This window comes from Notolepis coatsorum (genome assembly GCF_963971535.1).
Source record: "Notolepis coatsorum genome assembly, chromosome: 12".
NCBI lineage: Eukaryota > Metazoa > Chordata > Actinopteri > Aulopiformes > Paralepididae > Notolepis > Notolepis coatsorum.
In genome coordinates, this window is record NC_140176.1 from 75,807,171 (window position 1) to 75,829,250 (window position 22,080).

At 40.3% G+C, this 22,080-nt stretch overlaps 2 protein-coding genes across 2 annotated transcripts in view; both read left to right on the forward strand.

The window, feature by feature from the left end:
• The window catches only part of sh3glb1a (SH3-domain GRB2-like endophilin B1a), a 32,422-nt gene extending 23,800 nt beyond the window's left edge, over positions 1-8,622 (forward strand). The window contains exons 6-9 of the mRNA XM_084326644.1: positions 2,072-2,161; positions 2,284-2,384; positions 3,979-4,204; positions 5,512-8,622. Coding sequence (XP_084182770.1) covers positions 2,072-2,161; positions 2,284-2,384; positions 3,979-4,204; positions 5,512-5,619 — 525 coding nt within the window. The 3' untranslated portion in view covers positions 5,620-8,622. The remainder of the gene's footprint in view (positions 1-2,071; positions 2,162-2,283; positions 2,385-3,978; positions 4,205-5,511) is intronic.
• A 4,150-nt stretch (positions 8,623-12,772) lies between these two features.
• Positions 12,773-21,088, forward strand: nrros (negative regulator of reactive oxygen species). The gene is made up of 3 exons (XM_084326640.1): positions 12,773-12,920; positions 17,170-17,287; positions 19,016-21,088. The coding sequence occupies exons 2-3, from the start codon at positions 17,183-17,185 to the stop codon at positions 20,981-20,983; spliced, it is 2,073 nt and encodes a 690-aa protein (XP_084182766.1). The 5' UTR covers positions 12,773-12,920; positions 17,170-17,182; the 3' UTR covers positions 20,984-21,088.
• The last annotated feature ends 992 nt before the right edge of the window (positions 21,089-22,080 follow it).

A 22,080-nucleotide genomic window follows, 5' to 3' on the forward strand; every position in this document is an offset into this window, starting at 1 on the left:
AACTTAATTTCCCCTTCGGTTTCCCCTTGAGCAAATTCAAAGGTGAGAAACCATCTTCATCTGTATGCTCGGTCGATGCCATGCACACATTGTTCATCTGCTGAATCGCTTCACATGAGCTATGGCACGACCGCAATGGCCAACGTATTAATCTTGTTTTTGCATCATAATGTTACGTTACAACCTAGGAAATCATGATTCCCTTATTATTTACATTTCCCTGTCGCATAAGATGGCATGTTTGAGACCACCACAAAAAATGAGGGTTAAGTTAAACTTTACTTTAACCCCTAACCCTAAAATAGCTCTGTTTTCAAAGTGAGGTTTGTCCAAATGGCCCCTAAATAGTCCTCACTTCTTGTGTCTCGAAGTCAAAACGTCTCCTCACAATTATCATATCAGTCCAGTCCACACACACACATACACACTGTGTTGTGGCTGTGATTTGTTGGTGTGGCTGTGCTGTGTTGGCTGTGCTGTGTTGGCTGTGGCTGTGCGACAGCTGTGGCTCCTACTGACTGTGTCACTGTGTTTAAAAAAAAAATTAAAATTAACGCAACGCAGCAGATGTGAGCACAGGAAGTGACGGAGGTAAGTGGAATGTTGGGGTCAACTTTGAACTGAACTGAACTTAACTGAGCGGAGCTGAACACGGACACACACTAAACCACAACCAAAACAACAAGCGGTCTCAACAGCTGCTATCTCCTGTGGTCTCTCCCTTGGCTCTGCCCTCTCTCTCTCTCTCCTCCATGACACATGTCTCTCCCTCTTTCTGTAGAGCTGAGAGATGTAAGTCATCGAGAGCGTACTAGGGCTCCAGCTCCAGCAACCATTGTGTTTAGTCAGTCTGGCCACTCAAGCCTTGTGTTTATGAGACTTTTCCTCCATGTCTTAACTGTAAACACATATTAGGAGCCATTGTTCCACCGTGCCTGATTATCAAATCCTGTCGTTCAATATGAGGAAGAGGAAACGTGTCAGACATTGTGTTTCACCCACTGTTCAGTTGTGTGCGTGTGTGATTTTTTTTTTGAGACCCCGTGAAGTGGAAGAATAACTTTTTTTTGTCTTGTTACCTCATGCCCCTGGACATATTGTACAGCTATGTACTAATACCTGCCAAAAATAAATGTACATTTCTTTGTATTTTTCAATCAAGACTTTTATTTAAATAGAAAAGAAAAACATGTGTGTTAACCCCATTTTGCACTCGAGGTGTACAACTAAATCAAAATACATACTTTTTATTATATAATATAGTATAAACTAATATTCCCATTGGTCATTAGCAATGAAGCAAAGGCTATCATCGATGCCACTCCCCCATTTAGCTGTTATGACATTAAAGTCCCCAATGTTAAAGATCCTACGCCAACATCCTTCTGCATTCAGAAATGCATCTTTTACTGGCTCATATACAGTATCTGATGGTGTTTCCCATATTTGGTTGTGGTGGTGATTCTGGTTTTGGTTCAGTTCTCTTTTGTTTATTTCCCAGTTTCGGCTTGAAACATTTTAAAACCGTGCATGTTTGGATACTTAATTAATTATTGTAATTCAAGGGAAGGCAAATATTACAAATATTATTGGCAGTTCTTCATGCCTGTAATATTATTTAAAGGTGCTATAGATAACATTCAGCCACTAGATGTCGCACTAGAGCACCAGCATGTAATTTATCCAATCGGGTGCATTCCACATGGGGACCCGCAAAACATTTTAAAATGATAAATCAATAATTATTTGGGGCGGAAAAGCAGTCCTTTTTTCCCCCACACCTTTCTAAAAGCTGTGGGTTTTTCTTTTATGATTACTCTATGTAAAAGTGTTATCTATAGCACCTTTAAATATATTTAACTTCATATTCTTCTTAAAAAAGTGGTAGCAAACCACTTGTTGACCCACCACTGCTGTTTGAATATAGGGGGAAGGCTGGACGTGGGGAAGATCTTAATATGCTTAATTTAATATGTAGATTTTTGTGACCGTGTTAATGCCATACGTTCCCAGTGCATTCTGCAAACGCAAATCTTCAAGTGCTTTCTGTATGCGTGTGCTCTCTCTCTAGGCAGAGCAGGATCTGCGGATGACCCAGAGCGAGTTTGACCGCCAGGCAGAGATCACTCGACTGCTCCTTGAAGGCGTCAGCAGCACCCACGTACGTGCTCCCGTCTATATTTCCTTATGGATATATTTTCCCAGTTGCAATACCATGTCTTAAACTATTCATGTATTATCATTTATTCTCTCGTTTTGAATTGTCCCGTCTCTGGTCACCAGGCACACCACCTGCGCTGCTTGAATGACTTTGTGGAGGCCCAGACTACATACTACGCACAGTGTTACCAGTACATGGTGGATCTGCAAAAGCAGCTGGGCAGGTGGGGCACCCCTGTCTCCTTCCCCTCTGGCTAATATTCAGATATTTAGAGCAATCCCAGTCTATTTTGGATAATCAAATCATTTATTTATATATATATATATATATATATATATATTAGGGCTGTCAGTTTATCGCATTAATTAGATTAATTAATTACACAGCAAATGATCGTGTTATGACATTTTTTGATATTTTTTTTTTAATTAAATCTCATTCATTCCATAAGAACGTAGAATAAACATTTACAAACTTTTTTTTTAAATGGTCCATTTGCATGTTCTTGGTATCTGATTCTAGGGATCTATGGATCTCAGGGAATGTACTGTATTCCCAGTGTCAGAAATACTGTGTCTGTTACTAGGCTTGAGTAAATTGTAATGATGTGTAAATTGTATGTGAATAACACCATGCAAAAATTTACCAGACCTGAAAAATCTAAGCAAATGAATAAATGGAAAATGATTAAACAGAAGGTTTTGTAGATACAGTACTGAATTCTGCCATCCGGACACATGCAATTTGAAATATGATTATAGAATATCAGGTCTAAAATGGTTATGCGATTAAAATGTGATTAATTAATTACAAATCCTGTAATTAATTAGATACTTTTTTTTAATCGCCTGACAGCACTAATATATATGTGTGTGTGTGGTATATATTATTTATTTATCTTTTCACATTCACACTTACTCGAGTGAAATCCCGGGTCTATGAGGTGCTTTGCATCTTAAAAAAACATGTTGATTACAACGCTGGAAATGTGTAGTGTGATTTATTTAAAACAGAGAAGTGATGCTCTGCAGAGTTTGAAGATGTGGGGAAGTGGGGGTGTTAAATATCAATAGGGAGGTGTAGTGGTTACGTCATTGCCGTTTTTCGTGTTCCACCGTCTGTCCAACGCAATGTATTTCCTCATTGCCCATTTCTAAATCGTCTCGTTTAAAACAAATAAAGCATTAACCATGGTGTACCTTGCTGTGCTTATTCATCCACAATCTATAGCTCAACATGAAAATATTCGCATAAAAAAAAATCGCCAAATTTTATTTCAACCAAAAATGCTTAAATAATAATGTTAGTGATAGAAGGGAACAAATGTTTTGCAACAATGGAAAGCTTTTCAATTTCCATGCGGCAGAATTGTTACAATAGCCGATAATCCATTTTCCCAATGATAAATCCCTATACGGGTGGAACAACCAGTGATGTCAGACTACACCTCCCTATAGCGTTGCAGGGTTTCTCAAACATTTTTATACCACGACCCCATTTTATTTAGGATTTCTTTTGGTGACCCCACACTTAATGTATTGCGTAATTTCGACATGGAATTAAGGAATATAAAAATAAAAGCACACGTTGTTGAACTTGATCATGCATATTTATTAGAACATTTAATTACAGCACTGTTATCAATTTATTTTACTTGCAAATCTGCTACCCCACTGTCACCTACCCATGACCCCACTTTGGGTCGCGACCCGTAGTTTGAGAACCGCTGGTCTATAGTATTAACCATTTGTTCCCCCTCCGTGTCTACACCGCACGGGCCCGTCCGGTAACACCTCTTTCGTTCCTCCCCCCTCCAGTTTCCCCTCCTCGTTCTGCAACAACAACCAGTCGTCGGCCAGCATCTCAGTACCCACCATCCCTGTGTCAGCCTCCCTGCCCAACCCCTCCGCGGGGCGCGGGGGAGCGGCGGTCGCCTCGGGGGGCTTCAGTGAACTGCGGAGCTCCAGTGGCAGCCGCAGGGCCCGCGTGCTCTACGACTACGACGCGGCAGGCAGCAGCGAGCTCTCCCTGCTGGCTGACGAGGTGGGTCTGACTGGGTGACGCAGCTCTTGTCGTTGCTCTAGTCGTTATTGCCATTCTTAACACTTTCAATGCCGACGACGAGATTTATCGTTAGTTCATGCCCCCCGTTGAGAGCCGACAACGCTAAATATCGTTTTTTATTTTTATTAGCGATCTGAATTCATATTTCATCAACCGAGCCTCCCGTTAGTACAGCAGCCTCTCTCTGAGTTCCAATGGGAAAATACCGCCCCCTATCGTCTATCCCTGTGTAACTGCACCCCATTCGATTACACTGGTGGATGTGTGGGGGGGGAGCCTCCTCGCTCCACTATGCTGGCGAGGGATCTGATGAACAGGGAAGTGATCGCGAGATGGAAAATAACCTGGAATATATATTTACAGTAGCCAATGGCGATCAGGAACTGGAATAATCTTTTTGGAGAACATCTGATCTAAGGTAAGGACTGGAGTCTATGTTACCAGTTTTAGGATAATCTGAGCTATTTTCACTGAGATAACAGCGTGCCCCGTGTGTGTGTGTGCACGTTGATCAAGAAATGAGAGAATCGATTTCTCAGCTCGCTTCTATAGCGTGCATAAGTACACATATACTATCGATAATCGTTTATTTGAAAACGATTCATAAATAGGCCGAAAAATTACAACGTTTCTAGTGTATTCGAGAATATTCCAGTAAATGTCGTTTTTTGACGGAATCTTTCTATTTTCCTGAAATTTTCGAGAAAACTATAGCTTTTCGAAATGCTATAAAACGGAAATGAACAGATTAAAAAACAATCCGTTTCGACAATGTTGACTGCAAACAAGTCATTGATAAGTGACGGGCAGATTAGACACATAGCCATAATTTAAGACATAGATTACCGTATACGTTTTTAACGCTATCATTGAAGTGGATGCTGGCATCCACCACGTAAAGGACGACACCCCCTGCCGGCTCTGAAAGTGTTAATATTCCGCAATACCTCAGCTATTGTGATTTGATATGGCAATGTATTTTGCAATTCACCACTCGTGTGACCAGTGTGTGTAAACTTGAAGTCGTATTCAAATGTCTAAATTCAAGTATACAAATAATATAATTGATTATACCATGAATTATAAAAATCTAAATAAATTGTACTTACAGTAAAAATCCATGGAGACATTATGGGATGGTTTCAAGGCCTTCAAAACTTTGAAGCAGTCAAACTTGATCTCTTCACACATTCAAGAACATCATTTGACAGAACATTCATCGAAACGTCTCTTTTCCTCCCCGTCGTGACCTCACTCATCCCTCTGGTTCTGCCTCCCTGCTCCAGGTGATCATGGTGAGCAGTGTGCCAGGCATGGACTCCGACTGGCTGATGGGTGAGCGGGGTAACCAGAAGGGCAAAGTGCCCATCACCTACCTGGAGCTGCTCAACTGAGACACTCCCGGGTCGTCATATGAACCCCCATCCACCATCCCAGTGTGTAATCCAGCTGTGATTTCATATTTATATTTGGTTTTAAGGTATGGGCCTTACTTTTGCTTCCATTCAGTCAAATTCATTACAAGACTCAATGTTTGGGGGGGGGGGGGGTTGGTCCATTTAAATTTGATCCCAGAAAGAATAAACAATGAAAGTTGTTCATTTGTATATCTTGCGTCCAATGCTGGTTTGAGTAGAATCCAATAACAGAAGAGCAATCAGAGGCCGTAAAAACACATTTTGTATTTAAAGCGAAAAAAAACAGACAACGTTCCTCCCTTAGTGGGAATTCATCAAGTCCTGAGTGTGTGTGAGCAGCACTCCATCTCAATATTCCACACAATGTACTTAGGAATTATATTGTTTGGAACATGATCCCTCTGAGACACACATAGATGCGTTTCATCAGAGGGCTCAGCATGCCCTCAGCCCGTTTGTGGCAACCCTGGATTAAGGTAGGGGGGGGGATTCAATGTCTTGCTCAAGGACACTTCCACACAGGGTTGTTGGAATCAAACCTACGACCTTCCGGTTACTGGACAGTCTTTCTAACTACCAGGCCGGCAGTCTCTAACCCCCCCCCCTCGCAGATTCTGCACTTTTGCTGCCTAGCATATACTGTACAGCCATTCACGTGACCCATTTATTTGAAATGAAGGGGAGCCGGTCACAGCTTGGGAGAGATTGTATTTGCAATTACCGATGTACGCAATGTACAAAGAATGTAATGGAATTTGAGTGAAGGGGGAACGGAAGAGGTCCCATTCCCGGTTGTGCGTGTGACTACAATATGAGTTATGAGTTAATGAAAACCTGCTTCCATGCCTTCTGTGTGCCTCAATGCAATCCGCAATACCTGCCTGCCAGAATTCTCACCCGAACCCTCTATTTTTTACAACAGACTTTTTTTGTTTTTTGTTTACAATATATTACTCAGATGGTGACCTAAAGTGCTTTTTTTATGTGATTTTTCTATTTTCTTCACTGCCAATAATAGTCCAGTTTGTGATACATATGACATACTAGACATATTTTTTAATATTTGAAAAGAAGAAAAAAAAAAAAGCACTTGTGACTGAAAACCGATGCTGGGTTTTTATTATGGAGTCTTATTTTATTATTAATAATCTTATGGTGCAGTGGCCCTTTGCCGTAACCGGCAATATGAATGGTTACTTTTTTTTAACAGTGCCATATTTAATATGTGCCAACGTTGTTGTATTTCACAGATCCTTACTGGGACAGTGAGAGAATAATTAAGATTCTAGTCAATTCCATTTTATTAAAGGATAACTCGCCATTTTTATATGTAGGTCCTTGAGTTCATCAGACTATTGTTTCCATATGCTTTTCAATTGTAGATATTTCAGAGCCTTTATATGGATAAAGATAGATTTCCAGTTTATCTGAAAATTTATACTTTCAGCACCTTGTAGATTTCTCTAAACTCGCCACAGCTGATGGAAATGGCATGCCACTGTAACATGTGGTTCTACACTGGGGTTTCTCAACAGGGGCAGTACCACCCCCCAGGGGGCATTCAGAAAACCACTGTTCTACACTGTTGATCTTTTTTAAAGTTGCTTCACTGTTCCACAGTCTAGCATGAGAAGATAGGGAGGAAGGAAGCTCTCTTTTATGAGACAATGAAGCAACTTTAGAGGTCAACAGTGTAGAACCAGCGGATAGCGTGCTATTTCCATCAGATGTGGTTCGGAGTATCCACAAAGTGTTTACGGTACATTTGAAATACACTGTAAGCCTACGGAAGGGGTGACTCTGCACAAAACGGCTAACGAGGGAGGGATAAGGGGGTCTGGTAGATGAACACATATGAAGATAAGGATGAAATAGAAGAACCTACAGTATCAAAAATGGCGGTTATCCTCTAAAGGGGGGGAAGTCAGAACTGGAGAGATCCTAAACTGCAAAAATGACCGAGCACTAGCAGATGAAATAAGTGTGCCAGATACTATCTTAAGTGCCTGTGAAAATATTTTGCTTACGCTTTAACCCATTTAGACCTAAAATGCCTGCTAATAATGCATTATATAGCCTGCATATACACACAAATGTGTTTCCCGGTTTCAATGGGTTTTAATTAAGGCATATAACTATAAGAGATTATAATGCATTATTAAAGTGTATGAACCTTTAGAAGCTCTTGTAACAGGCTTATCACATGTTATGAAACAAATTAAAAAGAAGAAATGCAAACTACATTTTAATTTATTTTCATTTAGTATGGTTATACATACATGACATCATGAGATGTTGTGCTATAATAACCACTCTTTGTGATTGTATTTTACAGTACTTTTATAGATGGGTGCCTTAATTAAAGTGTAAATAATATTTTCTGTATTAACATATCAGTCTAACATCAAATCAGTGTAGATTGATGCTAAGATGTCCTTATAGCAGGCAGCTATACTGAGTATATTGAGTAAAAAGCCATTTCAAACTCCTTAATTAGTATTGAGCCCTAATGGGGGGGGGGGGAACAAGATTTCCACTCAACAATGTTTTTCAGAAAGAGTGTCAACTACATATTACACCTGTTAGTGCTTATTAAGTTATTGGGGAATGGTTCATAATGCACTAGGCTCTTATGGGATTCTTTTTTCTTTTTTTTGGATACTGTTTACTTTGACAAGTCACAAGCGCCTTAAACTGTAAAGAAATAGATGGACTTCCTTTTGTTGTTGTTTTACTAACACATGTCTTTACTTTCCCCTAGTCCCCAGCTCAGCTCAGCTCTGCCGACATAGAAACAAACCTGTAGTAGTAGTAGTAGTATTATTATTATTATTATTATCATCATTATTATTATTGTTATGAGAGTTAAAAGTACATTATGGCTTTCATAGCTGCTTTTTGTAATTTGTTTAACTGATATGATATACAATTGTAAAAAAATAAATATATATATGCAATATGATGCATTAAAATGGGAAAATATCACATGGCTGTGTTGTGTTTCATTATAAGATATTGTTTGTATGTTTGTTTATTTAAGGGTACATCTTTTAAATATAAGGATGTTAGTCACAATGCATTATATGTATGAATATATCTGCATATATACCACCTGTATACAGTACATACCCACTCTGCACGTTGCATACTTTATCTATATATCCCATACCTACTCTTTATTATACCATGTATGTATACATACCACTGACTATGGCTCACTACCATAGTGTATTTATACTTTTATCACTGTACATAACAATACTGTACATACATTTGACTAGCATATTTACACAGTAGCTTCATTACACACACATATATATATTATAATAATGCAGGACCTGTCGCAGAGGTCTTTATTCGGCATGCAACAACACTCAATGTTTTAGCGGCACACACAGTGGTTAGTTTTTAACACGCACGCATGCATTGTCTTTTTTAGGATCGCCGATGCGATACTCCTCTGCGCTTAACCATCCCGTCATCCTTTCCCCCCAAGGGCAGCCGGGAGCAGACGAGGGCTGTGGCATGAGCCACGCCCAGGGACCATCCAAGTGCTCCTGCCCTCCGGACGCGACAGCGTTAGCGATCTGTTGTTGTGCATGTTTTTCCATTGGGTTTCTCTTATGGGGGGGGGGGAGAACATGCACGGGGAGAACATGCAAACTCCACACAGAAAGGCCTGGGAGATCACCCACCTGGGTACCTGGCATCGCGGAAACCTGGTCCCCAAGCGGGAATCGAACCCTGGACCTTCTTGCTGCGAGGCGACAGTGTTACCACTACGCCACTGTGCTGCTTGCACTCTGGTTAGGTGCCAACTTCGTTGTTGTGCTGTACAATGACGATACATTTTAATTGAATCTAATAGTTGGGCTTATCACAAATAACTTTTCATATGCCCTATATAAATAACCATACTAAATTGTTTTATATCAATAACCAGACTAAATTATCTAATCTGTTTTATATCAATAACTAGCCTCTTTTTTTATTTATTTTTATTTTGTATGGCTAATTTGTATTTATTTTATATAGTTTATAGCTCATACTATTATAAGACATCACACAGTACTTTATAGCTGTGTGCATAGCATGTTTCACCAGGCAGTGTGCTATACTGTACAGCCAGTAGGTGTCAGAAGAGCCGGTCGCACTACCCGATAAAGAGCATCATAGCACAGCCATGCTGCTGTATGTGTAGGCACCACTGATACTCTTCTGATAAATAATGCATAGCGACGATAGAGATATTTCACTCCTATGGTTTAGGACAGGCCATTTAATATTTGCTGAACGTGAACATCCGTCTTCCAAAGCCAATAAACTAAGAATGACACTCAAACCTGTGGCGCCGTAGATAAATGCTTCCTGGAGCTTCTCTTGACAATATTTAGGCTGCTAATTGTACATTCATAGTATGTGTTTGTGCTTTATTTCAGACTTGGAAGAACCGTTTATATGAGCCATATGATAAAAATATATCCTATTTGTGGGTGCAGTCACCAACCAAGTGGGTCTCCCGTTCGTCGTCAGTGAAGCAGCCGCAAGAATGATCTTGACGTCGCCAACATCTTACAAGAGAATGTTGAATCTCGTTACCATCTGTAAGAGATGCAATTGTTCCTGTTCAAAAACCAAGCCTGAATAGTCCCGACATCGTAGGCACAAATGTTTAAGGCTGGATTTACCCCTTTAGAGAGAACTTCTGTCTGTGAATGGGCCCAAAAGTGCTCTCTGCTCTGACCTTAGCTGACCGCTGCTGGAACATGACGGAATGAGGGTTTTTGGAGACAAAAAAGGGGGATTTTTACAGTGGAGACACACCTTGTGATTAATTGTATTCATTCAGATGATAGCTGTGAACATGATCAACTCTCCCAAAGTTAGACAGCGGGGAACCAGGGGCCACGTTTATGAAATTAGTATTTTATTTCATCCTGATTTGTAAGAATTATGACAAAATAAATCAAACTAGTATTTACAGCATTGATACTTTAGGTAATGATAAAAATTATTTATAGCTATAGAAATATATTCTATATCCATGAATTTAGATGATATCATTGAAGATCAATGTAAACATAATTATGACATCAAGATAATCTTGTAACTCAGCCTTGGTTTGGATTTACTTGTAAACTCAGTACTTGTGTGTATAACCTTTTATAAAGGCGGCTCCATCACTGATTGGTGATGGCATCAAGAGACACTCTTGGAGCTGTCCCATTGACGGTGAAGAATGATTTTTTTTTGGTACACAAATTTGCTTTACTCGATAGTAGCCATATGATAGCATTTCTGAACCAGAAATTAGCCAAACGTCAGGTTAAAATTCACCATTGATACTGTCTCCATGTTCACAGATAAGGTCTTTCATTTATTGTGATAGCAGCTTCAAAAACATGTATGTCGATGTGTCAAACTTGCTCTCTTGTTTCTTCCTTTGGGAAAGAGCATGTACAAAAATCTAGATGGAGCTGCCATGGTCATAAGAATAACAAGACCTTTAGGACAGACTTTCCAGTGATCATAGTTTACACCAGCCACTAGCCCTCACTAGGACATTGGGAACATATTTTTCCATTTGCCAAAAATGTCCAAAAGTCAGTTGTGGGAATATTTTAATGTTTACCTGGACTTTTAGCAATAGGGGTTTGTGCTCCAGGCTTGAAATGGGGCCAGAGTGGAACTATGTCACAATGCTGGGCTGCGTGGAGATCCTTCTCGCTCCTCTGTCTCCATTTGCTGGAGTGGATCTTCTCCTTCCTTTCCAGGACTGGGTCCACTCCACGGCCACGGGGGAAGAGGAGCAGATGGTGGAACATAGCAGAACATTATCATTTCAAACCAACCTTAACAAGTCTATAAGAACACATCCAAGCTCATAGCCTATACTGCTAGATTTATCTTTCATTAACAGCCCTCTGTGGATCTATAGCTTGTGTCTTCACAGATTAGCTTGTGACCCATATGTATCTAATGACTGACTGCCTAAAGGAGCTCAAGTGTCATAAGGTCAATCACACCTTGGCCCTGATTTCAGAAGTGAGAGCAGAATGTGAAAAAGCAGGAAGGAAGTTTAGAGAGATTTGTGATGGCAGTCCCATCACTTCCTGATTCTAATTCCCTATTCTGGTACCAATTGGTGCTATGGGAAAACACATGGTGACAGATGTGTTTTTATTTATTTTTTTATCAAGCACCAAATACAAGAAACCACTTCTTGTTACCTTTGATCAGCTTAATTTTGTAGAGCGTATGACAGGGGTGTAGGTTTGATATGAGCTTTGGTAGTAACACTTACCAAAATTGTGCGAGGAAAAAAATTATTTTGCTCTAATTTGAGCATGAAATAAGGAAATAATTTGGCTTTTTATGGTTTTAATGTGATATGCCTATAATTAAATAGAGCACTTCAAATGTTATTTATTTATTTATTTCTTTATTTCTTTATTTCAGATCCCCATTAGTCACTGCCTCAGCAGCGACTATTCTTCCTGGGGTTATCACAATGTTGATGCCCAATCTGCTATGGTATTATATTTATGGCACAATACTTAATGCACAAAACATTTCTCATCAGTTTGCATGACTGGGTGTGAAAAATTGGCATGGGGTGATGACAGGGTTGATGCAGCAGGAAGGGTGTGATCGTGCGGTTTCCTCTCGAGTAGATCGGCTGATTAACGACAGGAGTTGAACTAGTAGGGGGGGGTGAACTGTGAACGGTTGCGGTAGAGGCTGCTATACACTCTAGCTGCCACAGTTTGTTCTCCACTCTCATTGTAGTTCCACTGTCCCCAGATATGTTTCTGTGGGGCCTGGTCTTGCGAACCTCTTTTAATTTAGACATGTCCATGTGACTTTAGTAAGTTTCCGTCGCCTGCCTGCTTCCGCAACTAGTACTAAAGAGACATCGGTCGTACAGTCAGAGAGAGAGAGAGAGAGAGAGAGAGAGAGAGAGAGAGAGAGGGAGGGGGAGAGAGAGATGGGGGGAGACTGAGAGTCAGATGAGAGAGAGAGAGAGTCAGATGAGAGAGAGAGAGAGAGAGAGTCAGATGAGAGAGAGAGAGAGTCAGATGAGAGAGGGAGAGAGAGAGAGAGAGAGAGAGAGAGAGAGAGAGAGAGAGAGAGAGAGAGAGAGAGAGACAAGGCAACAGCAGCAGCGTTCACATAGTGAGAGAATCCACCGACTCTGCACCTCCTCCGAGTGAACCAGCGATATGGTCAGAGGTTCGACCGCCAGTGGCCTGGGAGACCCACACCTAACCACCAGTGTAAGTGAATTCTGGGGCTGCATCTCACGCACGACAGGTTATTATCACTGCGCTATGCACTTTTAATAACCAATCTGACATGGCACTGTGCAGTTTATGATTCGCCGACTCTTATAATCAATGATCAAATGCCTAGTTTACTCGGATTATCAATGATGAAGGGATGAGTGCGTCCTTCGATCGCCTATAATGTAATAAGAAAGAACCTTGACATAAAGCCAGTTTCGTCTTGGGTGTGCATAGGCATAATTGAGAGTTATGATTATAAATTATTAAGATGTCATATTGCTCAACAGATATATGCATGTCAGTGTCGCATGGTGTCGTTGCATACTGATAGAATGCACATTGCAATGAGACTTTTCTGGGTCCATTGTGGATATGAGTGTTAATTTCCTATAGTCAGTTGAATTGCATGTTCGTCTCTGAAGCCCCCTTCATAGCAATGTCTTAACATTTAATTATTTGAATAGGTGTTCATTTCTTTCTTTCTTTCTTTCTTTCTTTCTTTCTTTCTTTCTTTCTTTCTTTCTTTCTTTCTTTCTTTCTTTCTTTCTTTCTTTCTTTCAAAGGTAGACTTATGAACATTCTTTATAAAATGATTGCTCTCCAATTATTGCTAATTGCAATAATAGCCTATTGCATTTAGATAATGTTTTCTTAGGCTATTGAATATCAATGTTGTTTCTAATCAGTTCATGTCAGTGTCTTAGATGTCTAAAAAAGGATATATTAAAGGTTATATACAGTTATATGTACATAATATGCTATGTATTAAAGGTTATATATATAGGCTACAGATGTATTAGGTTATATAAGGTTATATATATAGGCTACATGTGTTGTATGAAAGGTTATACAGTTATATACAGGCTGTATTGTAGGTGGTGTATTAAATGTTATATACAATTATATATAGGCTACATATGTTGTATTAACGTTATATGGTTATATAGGCTACATATGTTATATTACATGTTATATACAGCTATAAGCTATTATGTGCTGTATTAAAGGTTATTTAATGTTATATATAGGCTACATGTGTATTAAATGTTATGTATAGGCTACATATGTTGTATTAAAGGTTATATAGGTTACAGATGTATTAAAGGTGATATAAGGTTATATATAGACTACATATGTATTAAAGGTTATATAAGGTTATATAGAGTTATAGACTACAGATGTATTAAATGTTATATAAGGTTATATAGAGTTATAGACTACAGATGTATTAAAGGTTATATAAGGTTATATATAGACTACAGATGTATTAAAGGTTATATAAGGTTATATATAGACTGCAGATGTATTAAAGGTTTTATAAGGTTATATATAGACTACAGATGTATTAAAGGTTATATAAGGTTATATATATATATAGACTACAGTACAGGTTTATCCAATGTTAAATATAGACTACAGATGTATTAAAGGTTATATAAGGTTATATATAGACTACAGATGTATTAAAGGTTATATAAGGTTATATAGAGTTATAGACTACAGATGTATTAAAGGTTATATACGGTTATATATAGACTACAGATGTATTAAAGGTTATATAAGGTTATATAGACTACAGATGTATTAAAGGTTATATAAGGTTATATAGACTACAGATATATTAAAGGTTATATAAGGTTACAGACTGCAGATGTATTAAAGGTTATATAAGGTTATATATATATATATATATATATATATATATATATATATATATATATATATATATATATATATATATATATATATATATATATATATATATATATATATATATATATATATATATATATATACTACAGTACAGGTTTATCCAATGTTATATATAGACTGCAGATGTATTAAAGGTTATATATACGGTTATATATAGGCTACAGGTTTATCCAATGTTATATATAGACAACAGATGTATTAAAGGTTATATACGGTTATATATAGGCTACAGGTTGTGTACTACTGTTGTTCCATACAACTGAAAAGACTGAGATACTTATATTAATTCAGCAAATGTCCCTCCTCTGTATTTACTTATTTTTGGGGGGTGGGGTGGACTGTTCCACTGCCTTTAGGGCTTGTGAGAGACAGCGTTGGTGTTGACATATCAAATGAGATTTGCCATGAAGAACCAAGATTGTGCAGGTACACGTGGGCTGAGTGAGTTTGGTGTGTGGACTTGGACTATCCTGTTTACCTGACTCCCCTCTATGTATAGACCACGGCACTTCCACGTTACATTGAGCTCATGGAGGAGAGAGCGGGGGGAGAAAATGAATGAATGTGGATGAGAGCCTTGACATTAAGTGGTTGTAGCTACGGCTGTGGGGGTGCTGGAGATATGATCCAATATACTTTTATACGCATGCGTCCCCTGAACACGGAGAGACCAATCCCAAGTCGATCGGCACTTTCTCGGCCGAGCTATAGTCACTTTTTCACACCTACTCCCGAACTACACATGCGCAGATTGATGAACCTAGACTCCGTGGACAATCTGCGCATGCAGAGTTCGGGAGTAGGTGCGGAAAAGTGACTATAGCTCGGCAGAGAAAGTGCCAATCGACTCGGGATTGGTCTCTCCGTGTTCAGGAGACTCAGGCGTATAAAAGTCTATTGGATCATGTCTCCAACACCCCTACAGCCGTAGCTATACAACCACTTAATATCGAGGCTCTCATCCACATTAATTCATTTTCTCCCCCCGCTCTCTCTCCCATGATTTCAGAATACCGGAAGTGTTGCGGTGGTCTATAAACCTGTTAACCTATAAGAAACACTGGAGCTTGGTTGGTTAACTTCAAAGGCCCAGTTGTGGTGGATTTATTTGATTGTTTATTTATTTATTTAAAAATAACTTCATTTAAAATCCTCCATACATACATTTAGTCACCATTTAGGAGGAGTGGGCAGCCACACCGTGCGACCAACTCCAGTTGTAATGCCAGTACCATGGTCAAGGGCAATGGCAGGAAACCTAGCCTGCGTGTCTCTTGGTGTGGGAGGAAACCCGAGTAACCGGAGGAAACCCACGCAAACACGGGAAGAACATGCAGACTCCACACAGAAAGACCCTCTGCTGGCAGGGGTTTAAACCCAGGACCTTCTTGCTGTGAGGCAACAGTGCTAACCACTGCGCCACCATTTTAGCCTAAATTTGATTATTCACATAGGTGTTCAGACTTCAGATACACTGGAAGCCTATGACAGTGGTGAACCAGGAAAAGAAATAGCTATCAAACGTTTTGGTAATCGTGAAATACTAGGAAAATTGGATCAAGGCACGAATGACTTGGGGCTTGCATGTCAAAAACAGTGGTGTTGTTCTTTACGTTTTCAGACGAACAAGTTTGAGTGCTCTATACATTCATAGTTAAAGACAGTAAAGGTTGAGTATCTTGGGGTGATGTATCACATTCACACTCCAAGTGATTTAATTCCAAACAGACTTGTATGGTTCTTCATCTGAATGGTTCAATTGTACAAATACAACATTTCCACAGTACAACAGACACACGTGGTACAACAACAAAAGGACCTTGCATACAGTGCAATGGAACAGTACCTCAAATTGTAGACAGTAGAGTATACATGTCACTCTCTATATATCTTGTACAATGTACATCAAACAATAGACAGTAGATGTCCATATTTATTACTGTGTACATCAACCAGTAGACAGTAGACTATATATACAGTATCACTCTCCAAACATTTAGTAGTTTAGTACTATGTATATCAAACAATAAACAGTATGCTATGCATATCACTCTGCATGCATTTTGTGCTGTGTGTACATCAAACTATAGACTATAGCTATCAGTCTCTCTCCATACATTTAGTACTGTGTATACTAGGAGTGGGAATCTAAAATGTTCTTATCAAGATAATGTTTCCTATGTCTGTTCACCTCACTCCAATCATTTGTATTGCAGCAAAATGGGATTGTCAAGCAAAAAGAAAAAGTATTATTACAATTTGTTTTAATTATCAATACTTGGCGTCAGTGTACCGATATAATATCGCCATGCAAAGTATCGCGATATATCGCTGTATTGAGTTCCTCCCCAGCCCTAATGTAGACCAGTGTCAGGAGCATACAGCATGGTCGCGGCTGAGTAGGGAAGTGAAGTGTCCAGTAGTATGAATTGTGTCAAAAAGTTTTTAAATGTGCAGTCATCCCGTTTGAAAGACAAGACAAGCTCTCATAGAACCCAGCCTTAACAGTCGCTCTCTGTCCCCTCAGGGAGGATGTTAAGATGCCAGACCACAGGCTCACCCCCACATCCCTGCTCTGTCTCCTACCCATGTGGAGCGTCCTGATGCCAGCCATGTGCCACCCACAGCACAGCCCGTGTCTCCTGGTAAGGTCCCTATACCTTTCACACAGCTGGACATACACAATGTTTTCCATTCATAAGAACCTTTCTTTGAAATTAATATTGTTATTTAAACAAAAACTAAAAATGTTGTGAAAAATTTAAATACATGAATAATGTAGCTGAATTATTATTAATATTAAGTAAAGCCAAGTAGCTGAATCTGACAGTGTGGCTCTACTAGGGCTGCCCCCAAACTAAAGAAATTCCTATTAAATTAATAGTCATAGGACTTTATCGACTAATCGATTAATTTATTTAATTAGTTGATCTGTTGCCTATACCGCATTTATACCTACCTACTGCTTTCACTGTCTACAACTGCCCTACACTGTAATCATAGTTATCATAATAATCTACCCACTTCATACTATAGTCTACCCATATACTCTGTATGATAGCATGTACAACAGTGCTGTATATGCAGCATATTTACATTTATATATATATATCCATATCTGTGAATACCGGCATATAATCCTTCTACATACCTACTTGCTGTATATACCTGCATATAACTCATAACTCACTGTATATACATATCGATCCACACCTGTACATACCTGCACATAATCCTTTTACACATCTGTAGATACTATATGTATATCTGTACATATCCCTATACTCTTACTAGTTATGCTGCTGGCCCGTATGACTACTACCATAGTGTCTTTATACCTGTATCACTGTACAAAGTGATACATATTACAACTCTGTACATACATCTGATTAGCACTACACTCAGTAGTACTAATTTATATATTTTATACCCAGGTTGGGATCTCTTTCCACCCTGTTCTCACCTTAAAATGGAAAGAAATCCCAACCTGAGCATGACATTAGAGAAAAATGGCCGCCGTGTGAATATGGTCAACAAGTACACGCTGATTCATGAGAACTCAGTTTGAAGAGAAACTGCAGCTGTGGCATTCTTCTGTCACAAGGTGTTTGGATGATAAAACAGTGAGAACATACAGTAAGTTCACCAGAACCTTTGATGCAGGTGATTGATTGAATGAAAATGAAAATGTTATTAACAGATTACAGAATGGGTACAATACTGTACGGCTCAATAGACACAATTGTTAAGGGGATGCAGACCAGAGAAAGACTTTCGTCTTGTTTACATCAGGGTCCCCCATTTTCAATTCATAATGAATTGTAAGTAAGGGTGCAATTAGCACAGTGCAATCCATTCTTTGTGGATCTAGCCCTGAAGCGGAGGTACTGTAGCACACTCAGAGGTTAGACAGGGGAAAGAGAGAGAGTGAGAGAGAATACAAAGGTTTACCACCGTAGCTAAGATTAAAAGAAAACTTGAAGCGCATTTACACAAACTTCAAATCCAACAATGGTATCACAGAAAAAAAGGAGCTACTGTAGGGTTTTTTCTGTGGGGTTTGCTAAAGTGCTGCCAAGCTCTCTCTCTCTCTCTCTCTCTCTCTCTCTCTCTCTCTCTCTCTCTCTCTCTCTCTCTCTCTCTCTCTCTCTCTCTCTCTCTCTCTCTCTCTCTCTCTCTCTCTCTCTCTCTCTCTCTCTCTCTCTCTCTTTCTTTCTCTATCTCTCACACACACACACACACACACACACACACACACACACACACACACACACACACACACACACACACACACACACACACACACACACACACACACACACACACACGCACGCACACTTTAAAGTTGAACTATGTTCTCATTTTCTTTGCAGGTCCAACAAACGGCTCTCTGCAACAATGCCAAGCTCTCCTCTGTGCCTGTGGATCTACCAGATAACATAGAGGAGCTTCAGTTGAACTACAATCACATTCAGAAACTAACGAATAACTCGCTCCTCCGCTACCCCTCTCTACGCTCCCTGAGCTTAGCTGGCAACTGCTTGGAGACATTCGAATCAAACACCTTTCAGCACTCTGAGCAATTAGAGAGTCTGAATCTTGCAGAGAACAGTCTTCACGTTGGATTCGAAGAAGCGGGCCATGTGCTGCTAAAACTGCCTCGGCTCAGAATTCTAGATCTTTCTGACAATGGGCTCGAGGACAATATGGCATCCGTCCTTCTCCAGAACCTGACGTCATTGGAGTACCTTAACCTCTCCAGGAACCTCCTGCTGAGGTTGGACGAGAGCTCGTTCCAGGACCTCCACCAGCTCAAAGAGCTGGACCTGCAGAGGAACAACCTGTTCGAGATCGACGGCGCCTTCAATGGCGGCACTCCCAAGCTCCAGCGGCTCAACCTGGCCTTCAACTACCTGCCGTGCCTGGTGGAATTCCAAATGACCCATCTAGTGGTCCTGAACGCCAGCCACAACTCCATCGAGTGGTTCATCGCCAACCAGAGTGTTCTGGACACGTTCCACCTGGAGACATTGGATTTGACAGACAACAAACTCTTTTTTTTCCCATTTCTGCCCAACCGGAGTCACCTACGGAACCTCTACCTGTCCCGCAACAGGATGAGCTTTTACGAACACCTGGCAGATGACGACGCCTCCCCGAACCGGACCGACAGTGTCCAGTTCTACAACCTGCAGGGCAACGTGACCAACGTGACGGCTCCCCTGTGGGACGAAGATCTCCACGGCGACATCTCCTCCCTGGAGCTTCTGGATCTGAGTGGGAATCTGGTGACCTACTTCCCGGAAGGATTCATCCGCAAAATGCCCGCTCTGTCCAGACTTCGGATGTCCACCAACTGCTTGGAAGCCTTGAATCTAACATTGGAGCAGTTCCCCAGCAGTCTGTATGAGCTGGACATTAGTAACAATAGGTTGACGGAAATCATAGCCGATCAAGGTGCATTGAAGGTGCTCGGCAGTCTGACATATCTCAACCTGAGTCTGAATAATCTACAGTGGTTGCCCTCCAAACTGTTTTCTTCCCTACCAAACCTTAGGTCAGCGGATCTCAGCTACAATATGATCGACATTTGCCCGGAGGTAGCTGAGGACAGTAGAGGACATATCTCAGAGTGTGTGGTGTGGAGAAACATGGCCTCTCTAAGACAACTCTATCTTAAGGGATGCAATCTGGGAAGAGTTCCGTCATCTGCATTCACAGGGATGTCCCTAACGCACTTGGAGCTTTCCGACAACCTGGGACTCATTGTCGGACCTGGATCAGTACAAAGTCTTAGCAGGACTTTACAGCATCTTGGCTTAGGAAACACAAGACTACACGATTTAGACTTTTTGACTCTTTTCCATAGGCTAAAGTCATTAAACATCTCCAAAAACTCCCTTACCCATCTCCCCCATTCGCTGCTAAGTCTCGACCTTCGAACGCTGGACCTGAGGGACAACGATCTGTCCACTATTCCCTCGGGCTATGTGAACATGTTAGCCCCGCGACTCGTAACGGTTTTCCTCAGCGGAAACCCCTTCAACTGCTGCCAGTTGGAGTGGTACAGGACGTTTGAGAGGACCGATACGGTCAACATGGTCGGCCGGTCGGACATCTTGTGTCAGGATGACGACACGAAAAGAAGACACCAAGTAGAATTCTTCCACTCACCTTTGTGTACAGACACAGAGGGGGAGTCCATTTTCTGGTACGTTCTGCTGGTCCTTCCCATCGTCCTGTGTTTCCTGGGGATCTCGGTCATTTTCCTTCTCACCTTCAGGCCCAAACTGCTCCCCAGGGCCATCAAAAAGAAATGTTGGAAGCCCACACCTTACTGATACTTTATAACGAGAATGCACATTAATAAAAATTAAAAAAAATTAAAAAGTATGAACAAATGAATACGAGTGCAGTTGTGACAAATGCACATACTTTGTTGTAAGTTGGAAATAAAAACATTCTTTCATTGTAATTGGTCATTCTATCGCAATTAATCATAAGTGTGAGTATGTATGTACTGTAGCATTGGAGTAGCATTATTTATGTTTCAGCCCTCATTCAGAACCCCCCCCCCCACCCGTCATTGGGAATTGTTAATTGAAGCAAAAAAAAAAAATTCCCCTTGGGTTGTGAGTGTGTGTGTATGTGCGTGTGTGTGTGGGTGTGTGTGTGTGTGTGTGTGTGTGTGTGTGTGTGTGTGTGTGTGTGTGTGTGTGTGTGTGTGTTTCTGTGTTAACACGATTACTTGACTTTGGAAATACTGTATCATGCATTTATTGAAATAAATTAAAATACAAATATTTTCACAATCGTTTTATATTAGTTAATTATAAACGTTTAGTTTTACATAACTTCTATATTTTTTATACAGTGGATTTCCTTTTTAACTGTGGATTTTCACAATAGTTGAATAGTCCACAAGACTTGAATGGTCTGTAAAATAAAATACTGTTATTCTGTTAATCAAGAATGAAGGAGAGAGAGAGAGAGGGAGGGAGAGAGAGGGAGCCAGGGTGTGCGCGTGGGGTCGGGATGTCAGACAAGACGAGATGGGAGTGGTCGTCTTTGGACAAGGGAACTGCTGTTGAGACAGGTGGGAGGGAAGCAGAGAGGGAGGGGGAGAAATGTGACAGGGATATAAGAGAGACAAGCGAGAGGCAGATTTCCAAAGTGAGGGACATATACCCAAGAGCCAGAGGGAGAGAGATCATCAGAGAGTGGACAGAGATAGGCAGAGAGATGGGAGAGGACAGCAGAGAGGGAGACGATGATATCCGTTTACAAGGGACAACACAGAGTTCACTTTCAGAGGTGTGCATGGTGGTGTATTCTTGCGAATGCAGCTATGTGTGCTGTGTCTGCATATGTCTGTATAAATATGTAAACCATAAGTAAACGATTAATCTATGATAAGTCAAATGTGTAGGTGTGAGTG

Coding starts and splice junctions, on each gene's coding strand:
- nrros (XM_084326640.1), top strand. CDS start 17,183: ATGCCAGACCACAGGCTCACCCCCACATCCCTGCTCTGTCTCCTACCC. Junction 17,288..19,015: donor AGCACAGCCCGTGTCTCCTG/GTAAGGTCCCTA, acceptor TTTTCTTTGCAG/GTCCAACAAACGGCTCTCTG.